This window comes from Triticum aestivum, chromosome 7D (genome assembly GCF_018294505.1).
Source record: "Triticum aestivum cultivar Chinese Spring chromosome 7D, IWGSC CS RefSeq v2.1, whole genome shotgun sequence".
NCBI classification, from domain to species: domain Eukaryota; kingdom Viridiplantae; phylum Streptophyta; class Magnoliopsida; order Poales; family Poaceae; genus Triticum; species Triticum aestivum.
Window position 1 is genome coordinate 463648484 of NC_057814.1, and position 19267 is coordinate 463667750.

General features: G+C 45.4%; 3 protein-coding genes and 1 long non-coding RNA gene across 7 annotated transcripts; 2 read left to right on the forward strand and 2 right to left on the reverse strand.

Annotated features, from left to right (window-relative positions):
• Positions 1-311: 311 nt before the first annotated feature.
• LOC123165839 (uncharacterized) lies at positions 312-5490 on the forward strand. Of its 4 annotated transcripts, none has more exons than XR_006483206.1 (9): positions 312-985; positions 1156-1301; positions 1648-1714; positions 1825-1876; positions 2083-2117; positions 2191-2458; positions 2599-2757; positions 4856-4978; positions 5133-5490. It is a non-coding gene; the product is annotated as an uncharacterized lncRNA (long non-coding RNA). The 4 variants fall into 4 exon arrangements; XR_006483205.1 differs by having other exon boundaries at positions 2191-2246; positions 2321-2458; positions 4856-5490; XR_006483204.1 differs by having other exon boundaries at positions 4856-5490.
• A 1301-nt stretch (positions 5491-6791) lies between these two features.
• LOC123164483 (U-box domain-containing protein 34) lies at positions 6792-11462 on the forward strand. The gene is made up of 9 exons (XM_044581993.1): positions 6792-7194; positions 7287-7408; positions 7533-7648; positions 8520-8641; positions 8740-9068; positions 9195-9296; positions 9615-10043; positions 10208-10960; positions 11033-11462. The coding sequence occupies exons 1-9, from the start codon at positions 7044-7046 to the stop codon at positions 11213-11215; spliced, it is 2307 nt and encodes a 768-aa protein (XP_044437928.1). The 5' UTR covers positions 6792-7043; the 3' UTR covers positions 11216-11462.
• Positions 11463-11489: 27 nt separating this feature from the next.
• LOC123164484 ((S)-coclaurine N-methyltransferase) lies at positions 11490-14932 on the reverse strand. The gene is made up of 8 exons (XM_044581995.1): positions 14625-14932; positions 14193-14301; positions 13787-14011; positions 13362-13461; positions 13161-13271; positions 12737-12820; positions 12327-12385; positions 11490-12019 (listed from the first exon to the last, which is right to left on the reverse strand). Exons 1-8 carry the CDS (start codon positions 14815-14817, stop codon positions 11827-11829), a joined length of 1074 nt encoding a protein of 357 aa, XP_044437930.1. The 5' UTR covers positions 14818-14932; the 3' UTR covers positions 11490-11826.
• A 2844-nt stretch (positions 14933-17776) lies between these two features.
• LOC123164077 (uncharacterized) lies at positions 17777-18956 on the reverse strand. Its single transcript, XM_044581489.1, has 2 exons — positions 18051-18956; positions 17777-17975 (listed from the first exon to the last, which is right to left on the reverse strand). The coding sequence occupies exons 1-2, from the start codon at positions 18917-18919 to the stop codon at positions 17777-17779; spliced, it is 1068 nt and encodes a 355-aa protein (XP_044437424.1). The 5' UTR covers positions 18920-18956.
• Between the last annotated feature and the right edge of the window lie 311 nt (positions 18957-19267).

Sequence of the window (19267 nt, forward strand, 5' to 3'; positions counted from 1 at the left end):
GTCGAGAGAATGGCGTGCCGTTTGCCCAATTCTGTGTAAAAAAATTGAACATATAAACGCTCCTAGCCTACCCGCCAACCTGAGGCCTCCCCGCGCGCAACGCTGGTTGGGCCGTGCGATCTTTTTACTGTGCTCTATTTTGACTGCTGGCACTTGGTCAGCCGTCTGTTGTTTTTCACGGTCATGGCTGCTTCGAGAGTGGATGACAAATGGGCCTTGTTATGTGTGGGGTCGAGAGAATGGCGTGCCGTTTGCCCAATTCTGTGTAAAAAAAGATCGAGCCCTAGACCGACGAAGGGAAAAAAAAGCAACGCAGCCGGCTCCTCTCTCCCCGCTCGTCTCCTCCTCTCCTCTTCCCTCGACGCTGGCTCCTCGCTCCCCTGTCTGCTTCCCTCTCCGACCAGGGCCAGAGCCTCGCCGGCCGCTCCCCCGAGCGACGCCCACTAGCTGCTCTCCAGATGCGTCCCCCCCGAGATCCGGGTACAGAGAGAGTCGTGGTGGCAGGGGGCAGATGCGTGAGGAGGAGGAGGCCGTGGTCATGGTGGCGCAACGGAGGTCGTGGCTCGCCCCCCGCCGCCTCTCTCGCGCCCCCCTTTTCCTTGCCCCTCCCCAGCGTCCTTGCCTCTGCCATGGCCTCCGCCCCCCTCTCCGCGTCACCCCCGCAGCCGCCTCCTCTCCTGCCGCCGCGCCGCCTCAGCCTCGTCTCCTCTGCGCCGCCTCCCCCTCTCCACTTCTCTCCGCCACCGCATGGCCGCCGTCGCTGCCGCCGCTCGTCTCTTTCTTCACGCAGCTCCTGCAGGACGACGCATCCCCATCCTCCATCAGCCGCTGTGGTGCGCCATGGTTCTTGACCGGCCGCAGATCCAGGAGCAGAGGAGGACGGCGGTGGGGGGAAGGAAGAGCGCGGCCTGGACTCGGCAGGAGGAGAGGAGCAGCAGCAGATCGGGCTTAGGTTAGGCGAGGCTCGTGGTGCTCAGGCTTCAAGGTACGCACCACCAAAGGATTTTCTCATCGTGATTGTGGTACTATCAGACTTACTTGCCATACAGCACCACCAAAGGATTTTCTCATCGTGATTGTGGTACTACTAGACTTACTTGCCATACAGCACGCATGGAGACATGTCTAGATAATTTTGTCATTCGTCTTGTGCAGGCGTGCACTACGTGGACGTGGACCGAGCGCGGGACAAGGTGACGGTGACCGGCACGGCGAGCCAGAAGAAGGTGTTGCGCGTGGCGCGGCGCACGAGGAAGCTCGCCCACGCCCCTCCTCCGCTCGCTCTCGTCTCCGTCAGGCTGGTGAGCTTCTGCTTCCTCCTCGATCTTCCCTTGATTTAGTACTACTACTGTACTGTGTGCTTGTGTTGTTTGTTTGAGGGGTACGGCTACTACTTGTGCTGCTGCTAGATGTGTGATGTTGGTTGTATATGTGTTCAATGTTGTTGGGTGCTGCTGGTTCTACTACTACCTGTGCTGGTTGATTTAATATCCGTTTATTTGTGAAACTGAAAACTCCTGTGAGAGGCAAGGATTGACAAGAAGGGTCTGAGCCAATGAGAAGTTTTATTTTCAGTTTTCATATTTAAGAAGTAATGGAGGATATGTCATATGTTTTGTTGCTAACATTTACCTATGGTGTATGTAGCTGATGTTCACTCCATTGGAGCTGAGTCTCCTTGCCGGCGACCTTGCCATCACCAGGCTGTCTACAGGTATGATAGCTCCTTCTCCCCCTCTCTTTGAGGAGAGGTGCAGATCTGGAGATTAGCCAATGAGATATAGTTGCTTAATTTGGATCTTTTTTTTGGGTACAATTTTGCAGGGATGGACATATGGATTGAATGGTACCCTCCTGAAACCTACGCAGGTGTCAGGTACCAAGAACTGTTCGATGTCCCAACTCCTTTTTCCTTTGATTTCTTTTTGTAGAGATCCGCTTGCTGTTCATACTTCAACGTTACCAGAGTTTAATGTACTATCTAGCAAATGTGTATATGATGAAAGGAAATTATTGATTACTAAATATACATAGCTGCATATATATGTATATCTAATTGGATTGTTGACTTAACGTGTGCAGATCTAAGAAAGAAGAAATAGGGCCAAGAAAATTAGGTGCTCCTCTATCTCCCTCTCATTCACATTTTAGTTCCCTAACATGTGGATTTTCTAAACATGATGTGTGCAGATCGGAGAACGAAGAGATGAAGAACAATGTTAGCTGAAGAGTTGAAGAAGACCAAGGTGAATTTTAACCGTCTTGCAAACCCAATCAAGTTTGCACTTCAATTTGATAATATGATTTGTGTTGATGTAAGCGCGAGTCCCTCTGAAGGGCTCGACCACCGTCCGGTTGCAGTGGAGGTCAGCATCACTTAGCTGTGGCCATCCTGGGCGCCGCGAGAATTAGCTGAAAAATCTTGCTGAGGTCCAGGTCACTGGCCATCCCCATTCAGGTAAGCTTGCTATCTTATTGTTAGATTGCTTGACGGAACTGGGACAACATTTTGGTAAGCTTGCCTTTCATTTTTGTTTTTCTTTGATGATTTTTTTGAAAGCATCTTTGATGAATTACCCATATGTGGGGATACTGCAGGTGGCTATGAAACTTGTTCCTAATGAAGATAAATTTATGGAAGTGGTTAGGGGAACAGGAGGAGCAACTTTAGCCTGGCAGGTGCTTCTCAGGTTCGATGGCTTCCAGCAACATCAAGGTCATAGTGCTTTCCTCGTGGGTTCGGCCTTTGACATTAAGGTGAGGAGTGTATATTTTTGTTCTATCTAATGTCTCTTGCTCCTGCTTCAGTATCGATGATCTCTATGGACTGATTGTTTGACAATGACTGTCATGTACTCCCTCCGTTCCTAAATATAAGCCTTTTTAGAGATTCCAATGCAGACTACAAAGACGAAACTAATTTTTATGATCTGTTCTACACAGATGTTTTCAGTCGCTGTTTGCTATAGATACTTTGTTGGTTTCATAGGCATACATGGTTCCGTGAGGAGATTACCTACATTGTTCTGTTTTGTATAGATGCCTAATTAGCTGTGAAGTCATATATGGTCTTATTAGTAGTTTTTTGAGTTGTGGGTTTACGCATTTTCCCTGGGAATGTTTGTATGTGTGATCACTTGCTTACTATGAGTTTTTTTACTCCGCACCGGGTGATCAATTAGTTTTGCAATTAGTTTGGCAAAGATTATCGCATAAAGCCTGTCGGTGAAATAGGGTTATACAAAAACTATCCGTGAATGATAATAATATGTAAGTGAATCCTTGCAATACTGCTTTACTATCGTAAAATATCCTAGCCGGGTCTGCAAGATTGCGCCCTCTTTTTACCGAGGGCTTGAAAGTGTTAGAAAAGATCAGAAGAAGAAGCATATCCCCTTTTTTTTGCTTCTGCCCGTGCCCTGTATATGATGTTGCAGCTCAAATCTACATAAATCTACATGTTGTCGATCTGATAAGAGAAGGCAAGGAGCTGTCCGCGATCAGTATGTAGTAATGGGCATCAATATTTTCTTATACCGGTGATTCTGAAGCAGTTAATTGATATGATCGCTTCACTCCCCTCCTATACTCCTTTAGTCCATTTATTCCTAGACTATATGTTTTTCTTTGGTTAAAACCTTGAAGTATTAAGATGTTAGGGTAAATTCTCTCACAAAGCTTGCTTTCTCCATAGTCATGTGTACATGTGTTGCTTTATTTCCTGTAGCTGTATTGCTATTTCCCTGGGGACCTGTCCCCTTTTTCCTTCGTTATAGTAGAATGATCAGATGAAGGAAAGAAAAATGTGTTTGAATTATCGTGTGGGTCTTTAAACAATTATGCGTGTCTTTAAACAATTATTTGTATGGAGTAAGAACTGTATATATAGCTATTGAAAAAGAACTGTATGTATAGTTATCGATATATGTTTCTTGCATCTTAGGGGTTCAATGGCACCCGTCTCATGTTTCTTCCATGTGATTTTTTACCCAAATATTAGGATCACAACTTAACTTAAATTAGCAGTATAGTGTCAAAGGCCGTCATCTGAAGCTAATAAGATGTTGTTACTGAAGAACAACCCCTTGGTACTTGCACAGTACGTGAAAAACACCCTAAATAGATTAAAGAAATCATACTTGACTGTGATTGCATTTGGTTGACCCTTAGGTGTATTTCCCATCGGTAGATCAAGGGGGTAATCTTCTACATTTCAGGTCCAAGCTTTAAATGCATTTTTCTATCTTTTTTTTCATATCCCAGTGATCATCTGCAAGGCCGAATTTTGCCATTGTTGATGGTGCACAGGTCTATTGCATGGTAAACCCAGTATTGGCCCTCCTTTCAAGCTCCTGTGTTCATCCTAGAGAAAATTCTGGAAAATACATCTGAACTATCTTTTAATCTTCCAACAGTGTACTGCTGCAGATGGGCTTTATTCAGTTATTTTCTTGACTAGAATGATGATGTTTGCAGATGGGCGTTGTTCAGTCATAAGAGCTTTATCGGTTCAGCCTGCATAGTTTTGTTTCTTCAGTGTACTATGTCTGAGGAAAACATTTATTTTGTTTCCTATTTAAGTGAATTCATGGTTGAGATGGACAAATTTCTATTGTGTGGGCTGGAGGTTCTTGAGGTAGGGCACCAGCACTAGCTAAGGGTAAAATGTATGACATGCTTGATGAGCATGCATGTCTATATGGTTTTGTGGCACTGATTTCGTTCCATGCCAGTTTATTTCCAGCAGTTCGTCTGCTTCTTCATAGAGATTTTATCAGTATACTAAATTACATAAGAGACTGAATGTGTAATGCTTTCACCTTCAGTTTGAACATGATTGTCTTATTTGTGACAGGTGGAAATTAGCAAGCAAGCTACAGTCGGTCCATGGATGACCAAGTTTACTGATTACTTTATGAAGATGATGATTCCTAAATAGAAGTACGAGCTAGGTCCTGCATGTTGATCGTGCTTCAAGGTACAGTTGTGATATAGGTGAATGCTCAACTTTAGCTCATAAACTGGATGGCAAATGCTAATTCTGATGGGGCTTTTGCCACTTATTGTTTTATGGTTGCCTAGACAGCTGATGTCATGCTTCTTTCTTGCTAATTGTCAATTCTTTTGTACAGGGTCCTTATGCTTTGCTACACAATGAGAGTATGTAGATAGAATGTATGGTTTTTACATTGTTTTGTGCAGGTTGAGATGCATCACATGATATTTTCCTCTTACATTTATGGGTATTACAGAGTGCTTTCTTTTTCCACAAGGGGCAGTAGCTGTGCCATTCTATTCGAAGGACAAAGAGTTGATCACAAAGGGGTAGCATTCAGGATATATACACAAAAGAGTAGAACCAAATTATATGATGTAATTGACCACTATTTCTATTAACTTCTCCTGTCCACAATGTTCGTGAGTTCATGTATTAAGTACATTTTATTGTGTCACTTGTGTTTATTATTTTTAATGCATGTTTACAGCTACTCGGAGTTCCTAATTGCAGACTTAACTATCTTGACCTACCAATAATCTAATTTGTGGCATTATTACCTTAAGAAAATATTTGCATTTAATTTCCTTTGTATATAGAGGATATAAGTTCTTACCAAATGTACTTAACTATATGGTTATTGAAAAAATGCAAATATTTTCAACACGAACATGGTTTTAAACGGGTCTCTGCGCCATTTGGCGCAACTGGTCATCTAGCAGTAGCCGTAGCGGTACCGGTTGCGGTTGCGGTTTCATGTGGTTGTTTTTGTTTGAGTTGTTTGTTGCTGTTGCAGTTGCAGTTGCTGTTGTTAGTTTCATGTGGTTGTTTTTGTTTGAGTTGTTTCATATTTTGTATGTTGTCTCCTTCCCTTTATTTCTATCTATTTATTCAATGCAACCCTTCCGCATGGTTTGAAAAATAAATAAATAAATAATATGATAATCTACAAGCCAGAGGAAAATCACAGATTAAGTTAGTACTCGATATACCAAGTTAAGGTAACTTGATGTAAAACAGCTCTTTAATTTGCATAGCAAAAAGATCATTCTTTCCAAATTTGACATGTAGGTCTTTCTACTGTCCTCTACATGATTTCTTTTGTATTTTATTATTTAAACTTGTAGACATGATTTTTCACCTAGCTACAAATACCCCACGCTCATGTGAATATATGGTACAAGTATAACTTGATTTCCATTTCTCAAACAAGATATTGCAAATTCATCCGACGGTAGTAAACAGGTTTCTGGAACTGCTTCGACAGCAATCATTGCGAGATATTCATATAAGCGCGGGCCGTGGCATCCAAGATGCCTCCTCGCATTTGCTCTGAAGTTTAAATTTTCTTGGTCGCAAAAAGGAAGAAGTTTGAATCTTCTTGACTCGGTAGTACATAACGAAGACAGGACAACAACCTAGTACTGTAGTAGACTATACCCTATATAGTACTCCCTCCGTTCCTAAATATTTGTTTTTTTAGAGATTTTAAATGGACTATCACATACGGATGTATATAGACATATTTTAGAGTGTAGGTTCACTCAGTTTACTTTGTATGTAGTCACTTGTTGAAATCTCTAGAAAGACAAATATTTAAGAACGGAGTGAGTACAACGTAAATACAAAACATTCTCGTCAAAAAAACAAAAAAATAATAGACGCAGAGCATTCTTCTTGGGTAGCAGTCGGGCCCTACCTCCACGTCGCGGTCGCGCAGGTTGCCTCGTCGTCGCGCCAACGCATCCAAATAATCGGAGCCATGGAACGTAAGCACAGCTTTGATTCTCAAATCATTTTCATTCGGCAGCGTTCAACCGAAGCGAAGTCGCCCCCGTGCTCGCTCTCGCCTCTCACCTCTCACAGGACAGAGAAAGCTGCTGGTCATCACGCTTCCCCGCCGATGCCACCGCTGCCGAGTGGTTGTTGCTGACTTGATTGGTTAGTTGACCCGTCCGCAGCCGCCACAAGACCTCGACTCCTCCTCCGCCGACGTCGCTCTTGAAGAAGGTTAGTCAATCATCGCCGCCGTCGCCCCCTGCGCGGCATGGCGTCCTCCGGTGACCCCCTGGCGGTGGCGGTGGCCGTGCGCGGGGACGGCCGCGCCAGCCGCCGGGCCGCCAGGTGGGCCGCCGCCGCCCCCGGCCGCGTCGCGCTCGTCCACGTCATCCCGCCCCTCGCCTTCGTCCCCACCCCCAGTAAGTTGATCTCGCCGCCCCTCTCGCCCTCGGTTCGGTTCGGGACGTCAACGGCGAGCTGAGGTCCTTCTTGTTGTGGCCGTGCGGTGCAGCGGGGGAGCAGGTGCCGGTGGAGAGGATGGCGGCGGGGGTGGTGGAGATATTCTCGCAGGACCGGAGGGCGCGCGCGCAGGACGTCTTCCTCCCCTTCCGCCGCCTCTTCGGCAGCAAAACCGTCAGTCCTCGACCGTCTTCCCTTCTTCGGGGCACCACCTGCTAGCCGCCTAGATCAGTGGCTTTGATCGATCGATCTGCTCGTGTCTGAATTCGAGCGTGCGTGCGTGCGTGCGTGCGTGCAGGTGGAGACGGTGGTTCTGGAGGGGCACAGCGTGGCGGAGGCGCTGGCCAGGTACGCGGCGGAGTCCGGTGTCCACAACCTGGTGCTCGGATCCGCAACCTTGAGCTGCTTCCGGAGGTATATATTTTCGACTTCAGAAAAGGTCGGAGTTTCGCTTTTGAGGACCCAACGAATCTGGATAGTTGTTGTTACTTGCTTCGCTTTTCCCCAAAAGAGGAACCAGGAATGTAAGATAGTGTAGGGAGCAGAAAGGGGTGAGTCCCTTTTGTGGATCGTGACTTTTCTCACTATCTCATGTTACGCATTTGGCATCAGAAAGGTAGATAGATGCATCCACTGATCCACGTACATACAAAATTAGTTTCTGTTTAGAGACTGAACTATGTTCGGAAGAAAATACTGTAGGATAGCTTGCAAAGTGTGTGTTGGTAAGATTTGTAGCAGCAACGACAGTCCTGTTCATGTGTTGATTGTCAGCATATGCATCTGGTTTTGTTTTAAATTGAATTTTTTGCCCTATTTAGTCCCAATGGTCTCGTCTCTTAGGAAGAGTTGGTGGGGGGAGTCTAGCTAACTGAAAGGGCCATCCTTAATTATTCTCTTTTACAAGGTTGAGAGTAGCTCAAAATGATAACTCATACATTCTTACTCTCTACCTCTGCTCTCATGAAATATTTATAAAAGGGCTTATAGCTCTCTAGACTCCTCCATTTAAAAAGGTCATACCTGCCATGCTATGCGCAGTGTTTCCTGAGTCTATAGAATTCCTGCATGCAGTTCCATAACTACACTAGTATATTATTATTTCAGGGGTGGATCAAAGTTAGTACATATTTCTTAGTTCCATAAATTATCATTTTATCAACTTCAGATGCATTACCAACACTTATGAGCATCTCTGTTTATATATGGAATTTTTTTAGCACGTTTAAGCCAGTTGTGCCAAATCTCCAAGATGTTATAAATGCTAGCACTGTTATCTTTTCAGGATATTATGGCTCCAAGATTTGCCCCATGCTGTCTTAAAAGCCATGCCATGTTCTTGCAATGTATTTATCGTGTCCCGGCACAGATTAACTATAAAACTTGCGAATCAGACTCAAACAGACAGTATGTTTTGCTCTATTTCTCTTTCTTCGTTACGTCTCAATCTGTTCATTTTTACCAATGGAATGGCATTCTGTTCTTAAACACATGCGTTTTTACAGACTCAAATACTTGCTCAAAGATCCAGTCAGTTAGTCATAGAGCATTTGCCCTACAACTGAGGAGCCAGTTGCAAGACAAGCAATCATTGCACGACCTTCCTGATGTCAACACACCAAAATCTTCTGGAGTTTCTAGTTCTGACTCGTGCTCTCAAGCCCGCAGTTCTCTTAGCAATTCTACGAGTGCTGCTCAAAGTTCAGAAAGTCATAGAAGACGTCTGTTTGGAAGCTTATGTCGAAAGACACCAGGGCGAACAGGGGACACAGATTTTGACGCCACTGGCCAGTTGAAGGAATTTCCTTATGTCTCCTTAAGTTCTACTGAAGAGGTCAGAGCTGTTTCCGATTACTATGATTGATGTTGGCTTCCAGATTTTCTGACATTGATATCGGTAATTGTGAGTTGGCATGTATTTTTGAGAATGCCTGATTTTTGTTGCTGTCATGATTTACAGTCTCAACGTATAGATGAAGTAGCAAAACCGAGGAAGGAGTTGCAGGATAAACCGATGATGTGTGTCAAAGCTTGTGAAAATCACGTTCAAGCTAAGAAAAAGGTTAGTGATATATGATAAACCTGCAAATATCTCATTCCAAGCCAAGGTTAAATTCTTGTGATGGTTGTTGTATATCTTAGTTACTGTTACTATCTAGTGCCTTAAAATGTTATTTGGCTAATTAATAAATAAAGTTGGCTGCCATGTGCTTCATCGAGTGACATTTTATTCACATTTGCCCCATCTCCTACTTAGAAGGTTGACACTAATCCCCTAAGTTAGTTGCTACTGTGCATACACTACGCTTTGCATTTGGTCATTTTCCATTCCGAGGGAAGGTTTTACTCAGTCCTTATCCATTACATTATGATGTTTCAGATCCAGGTGCTTTCTAATGGGTGTAGTGAAGATTTGCATAAAGTGCAAGATGCACTACAGTGGGAGAATTTTTTCAAACAGAAAGCTGCACCGGAGAATAACAAACATTTCAGAGCTATTGAAGAAGCTGAGATGGTGAAAGAGGCATTCACTCGTGAGGCTTATTCCAAGCACAATGCTGAAACTGTAACCAACATGGCGACCACCGAGAAGGCAAAGGTTCTGGATGCTCTTCTGTCGACAGGCAAAAGTTGCAGGCGCTACTCGAGACATGAAATAGAGCTCGCCACCGAGAACTTCTCTGATGCAAAAAAGATCGGTGAGGGAGGCTATGGGATTGTATACAGGTGCATCCTTGATCACACTGAAGTAGCTGTCAAGGTTATCCAACAAGATTCCCGTGGCAAGATTGATGAGTTCTTTAAAGAGGTACTCTGATTTATATTTCTTTTATGTGTCTCCTTGTAAATCTCATAACATTTCTACTGTGTTGTTAATACCCGTAAACAGGGGGTGAACGTAATTTGATTTAACATATTTTTATCATCGATGGGGTATTTATTAAATGCTATGATTTTTTCCACATGATGCAGATTGATATTCTCAGCCGACTTCACCATCCCCACCTGGTTTTGTTGCTTGGGTTTTGTCCTGAAATTGGATGTCTTGTATATGAATACATGGAGAATGGAAGTCTGGAAGATCAACTTATTGACAACGAAGGGCGCCAACCACTCCATTGGTTTCTGCGCTTCCAAATTATTTTTGAGGTAGCTCGTGGGCTTGCATTCTTGCATGGAACGAAGCCAGAGCCCATTGTGCATCGTGATCTGAAGCCTGGGAATATCTTGCTGGACAAGAACTATGTAAGCAAAATAGGCGACGTAGGTTTTGCGAAGCTCATATCAGATCTAGCGCCAGATGGTTTCACGGAATACAGAGACGACACCGTCATTGCTGGCACAATGTATTACATGGACCCTGAGTACCAGTTAACTGGGACAGTTCGTCCGAAATCAGATCTTTTCGCTCTGGGGATTATCATTCTCCAGCTGCTAACTGGCAAGCGTCCGCAGGGGCTAATACTTAGCACAGAAGAGGCCATCCGAAAGGGCACATTTCCTGAGATCCTCGACGTATCTCTGAATGATTGGCCAATCGCTGAGGCGGAGATGCTGGCAAAACTGGGGCTTCATTGTACGGCGCTAAGATGCAGGGACCGGCCTGATCTCGAGCAAGAGGTGCTTCCAGAGCTCGAAAATGTTCTAAGCAGGGTTACCAGTTCCTGGAAGTTTGAAAGTCCAAAAGCAGTTGTGCCAAGCCACTTCATCTGCCCTATATCGCAGGTAAAATTCTCTACGTAAGATAGCTGTCAGTTCAACTGTCACTCTGGCTTAAGAGATAATTTCTCGATGCAGGAAGTAATGGACGATCCTTGTGTTGCTGCTGACGGTCATACCTACGAGCGCAGGGCGATCGAAGCTTGGCTCGAGGAACACAAGATCTCCCCAATTACGAAACACATGCTTCCGAGTCTGACCATAATTCCCAGCCATTCCTTGCACGAAGCGATCCAGCAATGGAAGCAGTCATCTAGATGACTGTTGTTTCCTGTCAAATCTAGATGATTTTTGGTTCCACTTTGTAATTAGGAGATAGTTGTATATCATAGTAGCAAGAAGATTTGGTCCTTAAGTGATTCATCTTGTCTTTCATTCAGAGCAGGTACAGCCTAAATGGCTTCCTGAAATAACTACTGAATCCAATGCACCCAAGTGCTAGTGTGTGTCTGTATGGTTTGGACGTTGCTGCTGACTACCTGAACTCTTGACCTTGAATACTCTCCAAGATCACATAAATCTTTCAGGATACAAATTTGTTGTTTCTCGCGCTTGGAAACTGCAAATCTTTTATAAACCATTTACATAAGAAAACATTTTACATTGCCAGCGTCAATGCTGAAGTACCAGAACACCGAGGTACAATTTTATTCAAGGAGGATAACCGCTCAACGCAGAAAAAATATACTACCTCTGCTCATTTTTACAAGACGTTTTAGACATTCAGACACTGTTCAAAACAGTATAGAGCAGGCTGTCTGAAACGTCTTATAGAAACAAACAGAGGGAGTATAATACTAGGTACAGCCTGTGTGATGGATGATTCTCAACATACAATTCTACTTTGCTCCAGAAATGTCCAGCGGTACCTCCTAATTCTTTCGGAACAGGTGATGTGCAACCATCCATTCATCACCATTGTTATATCCAAAAAGTTCAGCTACTGAGATGAAGAATGTCCTCCAATAAGCTATCCATTTGGTAGCTGATTCCCTCCCATAAGTCTTCTCAAAGATTGGCCTTATGGTAGCGATGTTCTTGTCCATGCATTTCAGCCACTCCTCGCTACAGGCAGACATCGCATACAAAATTAGCATGCCGTGTCATTGTATTGTATAAACTCTAGACACCAATGTCATTTAAAAAAAACTCTAGAAACCAATGAAGTTTTGCTTTGCATCAGTAGCGAATTGCAAAGCAGGAAATTCTCCAACAATTAATTCACAGTTCATCGCATATCATTTTTACTTTGATATCAAGGTTTGCAATGTTATTTTGCATTTCCTACCTAATCAATTAAGCTCATCTGGAATCATGTCGAAGCACACTGAGTAAAAGGGGTATGATATCTTGGAACTTAGGAAAGGCATACCTGGTTCTAGCATAATGTGTGCCACTGACAAGCCAATGATTGACCACAGATACATCTTCCTGCAAAATTACAATAAGTGAATATCAATATTCATGTTCGATCAATGGCAAACCAACTACTCCCTCCGTTCCTAAATATAAGTCTTTTTAAAGATTCCACGATGGACTACATACAGAGAAAAATGAGCTGGAAAATTAGAGAGCGTGTATGCCTCGCGTCATCGTTGCCGCAAGGGCCCCACCAAGCTTTTGCCTCCGTTTCAAAAAAAATATGTCTATATACATCCGTATGTAGTTTGTAGTGGAATCTCTAAAAAGACTTATATTTACGAACGGAGGGAGTAACATTCATATGTGGCTAGGGCAGGGACAAGTAACCTACTGAAGAGGAACAATCCGTTAGGTACTAACCTGAAAGTAGAGAAGGAGGTTTGCTGATGGCATTGTTCCTCCAGTGAAGAAATACCTTGTGATCCAATCATCGTCATTCTTGTCCTGTTGAAAATGTGATGTCTCAGTTCACATGAGAATTACACTACAGATATACTTACAGTAATACAGTTCTCAACAATAACTTAATGAGTCTACTTCAGTACCAGAGGCAAACTTATTTCACTCGTGAGTCTTAGTAATGAATGATTTTATTTTTACCGCAAGGAACTTGTATCACTATCACTAGGAATGAGATTGTTAAGTAGTGAACTTCGCATATATGTCAACGATTACAAATAGAGCTACAAATATAAGAGGTAGCACCATGATCCGTGTGATGGGAAAGCTATTTCAGATGTAGCCAAGACCAAACGACTTGTGAAATGCAGGATTGTTAAAGTACCTCGAAGTGATACGCAAATGTCTTGTGGCAGAAGTAGTGAACAAACAATAAGGAATCCTCTTTCATCCATCTAGATATCTTCTTAAGAAGTGCCTTGTAGTTTTTCATGTGCTGCATGACAGGCCCATTATAAACACTCCTTTACCATGAGGAACTACAGAAGGGGTCGAAACCACAGAAAAATTCCAAGTTAAGTTATACCTCAAACATCTCTATGGATATGATCCTGTCAAAAGAACGCTCCATCTCAAACTTGCTGATGTCTGCTACAATTATCTCAACATTGGATAGCTCATTTTCCCTGTAACAGAAACGAATTCTTTACTGCAGGACCATCGAAATCATGGGGCCAAATGGTGGTAACAATTCTGTCAGCATGTCTAGCAAATTGAAGGTTGAATGGTTGATGCATGTGAAAGATCATTTCCATTAGTATTTGAAATAACTAGAAAATTATGAAACTAGTAACTGACATATGAACATGATCAAAATGAAATCAAACTGAGCTGTCATCAATATGCTCTGTTGCAAACTTCAAAAATGACCACGAGGAATATAAAATGGCCACTACATGGCAAAAGAATGCACTCATCAGGTCCTCTCAGCAATAAAACTGTTGCACTTACCTACACTGCTCTTCTATAAAAGCCTTTTGAGTTGTTGAGTTGCATATCCCTGTGATATTGCAGTTCCTATATTTCTTTGCTATGTATACAGAGAGGGATCCCCATCCACATCCAACATCGAGAATGCTTTGGCCATCTTGCAGCTGCGCCCTCTCACAGTACAACTCCAACATTGCAACCTCGGCATCTTCTAGGGTGCTTGAATCATCGGGGAAGTAACATGAGCTGGAAAATTACGGAGCGTGTATGTGAGTTAACAAACGAAGCACAAGATGCATGTTAAACCAGTAGCTTTTACTCGTGTATAACATTATAGATTCAAATATCTCGGCTAACATCTTTTCTACCACTCAAAAACTAGGCATGTAACCATTCCTGATACTGGTGTGCATCATGAAGCACAAACCTGTATTTGAGGTTTTTTCCGAGCACTAGCTTGAAGAATGTGGTCGGCAGCTCGTAGTGCTGGGTTTTAGCTGTGTCCGTTTCAATGGCAATGGGCATGCCTTCAAGTGCTGCATCACAAACCAAACGTAGCGCGCGGTTAAGTCGGACAGAACAGTTTTGACGAAATTTTGAATACGAATTCTCAGGGAAATCACGGAAAGTAGCGGTTATGAACAGACGACTGAAATCTGTACGCGCGCGAACTGGCCAGATCTACAGGCAACTGCTAGACTGCTACCAGGCGTTTCCCTCGCAAAAATGAGATAAAAAGGAAAAAATGCTGCTACTGGGTGTTCGCCCAGACATTCGGACACTATTTGCGGAGATTAGAATGGCAGCGCAGCGACCGGCGAGGGTGAAGGAGACTGCATTTGGGCGGGGCGGTGCGTACAGTGGGCGAAGAGGAGGAGGTCCTGCAGCTGGAGCGGCGCGGAGGGGAGGTAGCCGAGGCGGAGGCGCTGCGCGAGCAGGAGGCGCGTGAGCCGCCGGGTGACCGCGTCGGGCAGGAGGTTGCGCTCCAGCGCCGCCAGCGCGGACCGCGACGCCGCCTCGTACGCCCGCGCTGCCACAGCCGCCGCCGCCATCTTGCCCGCTCCCGGCGCCCGGCTGCCGGCTGCCGCTAGGAATTTGGGCTGGGCTGCCGTTTGCTTCCCGTGATTGACGTGCTTGGGTTGGTGGCAGCCTAATCGGCTGGGGGTGGTCAGTGGCGCGGCTCGAGTGAACGTGAAACGGACACGTCGCCTCGATAACGAGGCAAAGGGGCACGTGACCGTGGATTTGTCTCAGATAAAAAAAAACGTGACAGTGGATGGGTGCGGCATCTTCGAGGTTCAGACCACGGTGGCGACGTTCGCGAAACAAGAAGACCACGGTGATGTCCAAACGAGATGCAAATTCAAATCAGAGAGGGGTGTTCTGATTTTTCAAGAAAAGAGTTGTTCTATCCGAAAATACGCCTTGGACGGGAAGGAAAACAGAAATGATAAGTCAGGTATGAGCACATGACAAATCAAATGTTCTAAAAAAAAAAAATCTAGTGACGCAATGATGGCAAGTTAGTTGACACACACGGTAATTCATATCTGTCAGAAAATAAACTGAAGCACAAATTTGTCATGTCTGCTAACTAAAGCCGTCATTCTCGCGTCTTTTTAGAAGCCAGAGGAAATGCATCTCAAGTACACCAATTAGTTAGAAAAATAGAATCAGACTCAAGTTCCGAAGTAATTACACATAAGGCAAATGTTCGATTTGTCATGTGCTTGTATCTGACGTTCTGGCATTATCAGATTCCAAGGAAAATCGGGCTTGCCATGCAATTTTATCCTTCCATAAATGCCTTTTGGTGCTCGGGTTACTGAAGCTTTTATATATAAAAAACATTAAATAAAATGTTTCAATGATTCAAAAATTCTGAAAAATAAACCCATACGGTCATACATATGTATACTTCATTTGTGCAAATTTTCAGGATGAAATACATTGACACGCGATCTATACAAGAAAAAGGCAACTTGGTGTCTTTTGAACTCGGTAAACAGTATATACATTGTTCACTATAAAAAACCAACGTGTAGCTCGCAAATCAATGTATTTTCTCATGAAATTTTACACTTATGTATTATACATCCAACTACCAATGTGGATTATTTTTCAGAATTTCTTGAAACTTTGTAATATGTTTTTTAATGTTTTAAATAAAGGGCTCCATATAGCCCGATCACAAAACGTTGCACTCTTTCTACACAGTATATCACGGTAGCTTTAGAGATAACAAACTCAGAGACCACATACACAACAAGAGAATCATTTGTGGCCGGTATCACAAACACTCAATAGTTCAAACCAAACACAATATTATGAATATAACCTAGCAATTCACCGTATAGCGGAAACTACTAGTCTCTTGGAAGTAAAACATAAACACTTCAAAACAGTAGTAAGCATTAAAAGACAGAAAAGGTAATGGCAAAAATATATAGAAAAATCAACGTAAGAGGTTTTCACACACCCTCAATATTGCTGACCTCGTCTATTTGTGCAACCAACTTGCCACCGCCAACCCCCCCCCTCCCCCCCACTCATCCATTTTATTGCCGCTCCGTGAAGGCGGTCTACCCTTCTTCACACCCCTCCCTCGCAAGGCTAGCTAGGTCCATCCAATGAAAGTCCTCCGCCCATTTGACATTCTTTCCCTCCTTATTCCCTACAATGCTTCGCCCGTCTTCCCCTTGTGTGTGCTTGGTCGCCACGCCGTCTTGGTTGATCTCTATCTTGATGGAAGTCGTCCTTTTTTGGGAAGACGCATGTAGCCACCATCTCGAGCGGTGGTAAAATGTGGAATCCTTAGTGTGCTTTCCCTAACCCTAGCTCTATTCAGCTACGCGCCATCAAGAGTACCAGCTGGCTCATGTCACAAGGCCACTATGTAGATTGAATGAAAAAACAAAATGATAGTCTCGTTTTTATTGTGCTAATGTGGAGGTCTTGGGGCAGCACTAGGTGCTCCACCATAGCTCATTCCCTAAGAGAGCGTGCTACTAGCTCTATCTCAGTGTCACATCATTTATAGTCAACAGAAAATCTCATCCATGTAAAGGATGGTTGCTTTACATACTACATCATCATTGTCTGACTCACCTTGTCATTTCACAAAGTGTGTGTGAGAGCACGTGTTGCAGCTGGTTGTAAGTTTGCATCCACTCCTCTTCTCTCTCTTCTCCTCTCTCCTCCAATTCATCACAAATCCGATGTGACAACTCTTATAACTCTCTTATGTTATCTTATTATACTTATTCTAAAGTAGTATATATTTGTAGCTAACTACTTTATATATGGCTATTAAATTGATTGTAGATGATATGACAGTAAGATACAGTCAGCGGTTTGGCGAGGGACGTTTTGGCTCTCGGAGGCATGTGCTCCTGAATGAACAGTAAATTCAAAATAAATACTAAAAAGCGAATGTTTTTGTAGATGTTCTCCTTAGTGTAACAAGTGTGCTTGATAATTTTCATGTGAAACAGGATAACACTCCTTCACCGGTAAAACAACAATTTAGGTGTGACATTTGGAGTTCAACTTGTATTTTTTGCACAGATGAAAATGGTAAAAGCTTTTCACCTAAAAATTTGGAAGTAGATTTGAATGTGACCATGAACAAATCTAAAAAGATTCCGGATTTTTTGACATTTGAGAAAAGCAATTTTGATGCATGGACTCATGCTTCAATTTTAGGTGTTTTTCTAGTATGATCAATGCTTTTGTCCTGCTTAGGAAGGCGATGCGGCGGAGGCTCCTAAAAGATCAAATAAGGTTCTCGTCGTCTAGCCCCGTTTCGGGAATTGGTCTCCTCAATCCATCGTAAAACCCCAGAGTCGTCGGGAATTGGTCGACTGGAATACGGACAATCGAACACGCCCGAAAAACAAAACCTAGGCATCTAGCAATCCCGCGCGCGCAGCGGCAGCGCTGCCACTCGCGAACAAGCACGAAGCAAATCCAAGAAAAAAGAACAGGCATGCACCGTGCATGACGAATTATCTACGCGCTCTGCGCCTCCAAGAAGGCGTTGAACTCGGCCCTGGCCATCGCCAGCCGCGGCGTGATGCACGGCGACGTCGGGCACGACGCCGGAGGCGCCGCGGCCGTCGAGAACCTCACGTGCCGCTGCGACGCGGACGACGTCCTGGGGGCCGAGTCCTGCCGCTGCGACGTCGACGCCGACTTCTTCAGGATCCCCCTCGGCTCGCCGTCGAACGCGGACGCCGTCTTGGTGGGCGTAGCTGGCTCCTGCCGGCGCGACTCCGATGCCGACTTCTTCAGGACCCCCCTCGCCTCGCCCTCGAACACGAACGCCATCTTGACCGGCAGGTCCGTGTCGTCCGCGCAGCTGATCTTGGGCACCTCCATCGCGAAGTCCATGTCGACGTGCGTCGGCACGACCCTCACCGGATGCGGCGGCGGTGGCGGGCTCCACGACCCGCACTCGAACCTCTCCAGCTCCGCCATCCGCGACACGCTGCTCCGCCGCCTCGCCCCCGAATGCTGCCTCTGTATGCTCGACACGACGGCCGCCGCGGAGGGCGATCCAGGCTTCTTCTTGGCGAAGCCCGGGATGAACATGCACAGCACGCCGCACGTGAAGCTTTGCTCGGCCTCGTCGGCGGCCTCGACGTAGGGGACCTCGTCGTCGTGCGGCGCCATGGACCTCCCCTCGGCGCGGGACGCGCTCCTCGAGAGCGTGGTGGGAGCCGCGGACGGCGAGCCAGCGTAGCTGGCCAGCGCGGCGGAGTGCTGCCGCGCGAGGGAGCGCAGGGCGATGACCGTGGCGAGGCTGGGCGCGGCGGGCTCGTCCCGCTTGGCCGTGGCGCTGTGGACGGGGGAGGAGGTCGCGGAGCACGGCAGGCTGGCGCCGACGAACGTGGGCCGGCGCAGCGGCGGCAGGAGCGGGGACGACTGCGCGACCACCTCCGTGAGCACGGACGGCGCGGAGAGCGGCGAGTCCGGGTCGGCCACCATGCCCAGGTGCCGCAGCGAGACTGGGTCCACGGGGATCTGGCGCTCGTCCTCCATCGACGGCGGCACCGGGCTCTTGCCGCCGTCCTCAGCTGCGGCCTCTCCCGGTCGTGTTGCCGCCGTACTGCTCACGGCCGGACCGGACACGGGCTCGTCGGCGGACTGCATGGTGGGCGTTGTTGTGCGCTCCTAGGATGGGCTAACTACTCCGGCTGCGGTGCCTGCACGAACTGAACTGGCGAGCTGGCGCCATACATACGCGCGGGACGCTTAAAAGAAAGGGGAATGAATCAACTAGTATTTGACTTTGGGTGGTGCGCGCTTGGTATCGTCGTAGTGGAGAGCATGAAGTGGCTTAGGGGCGGCATGCTCTGGTGCATGCACGCTACTCCTCCTAATTCGTGGCGGCTTAGTGGTTCACCATGTCCATTTGTTTTTTTTTCCGAGAAAACTCCCCTTCTATTCATATTTAATCACTTTAGCTATATTTCAGTCAGCTGAATTTAGTTCTGTAGT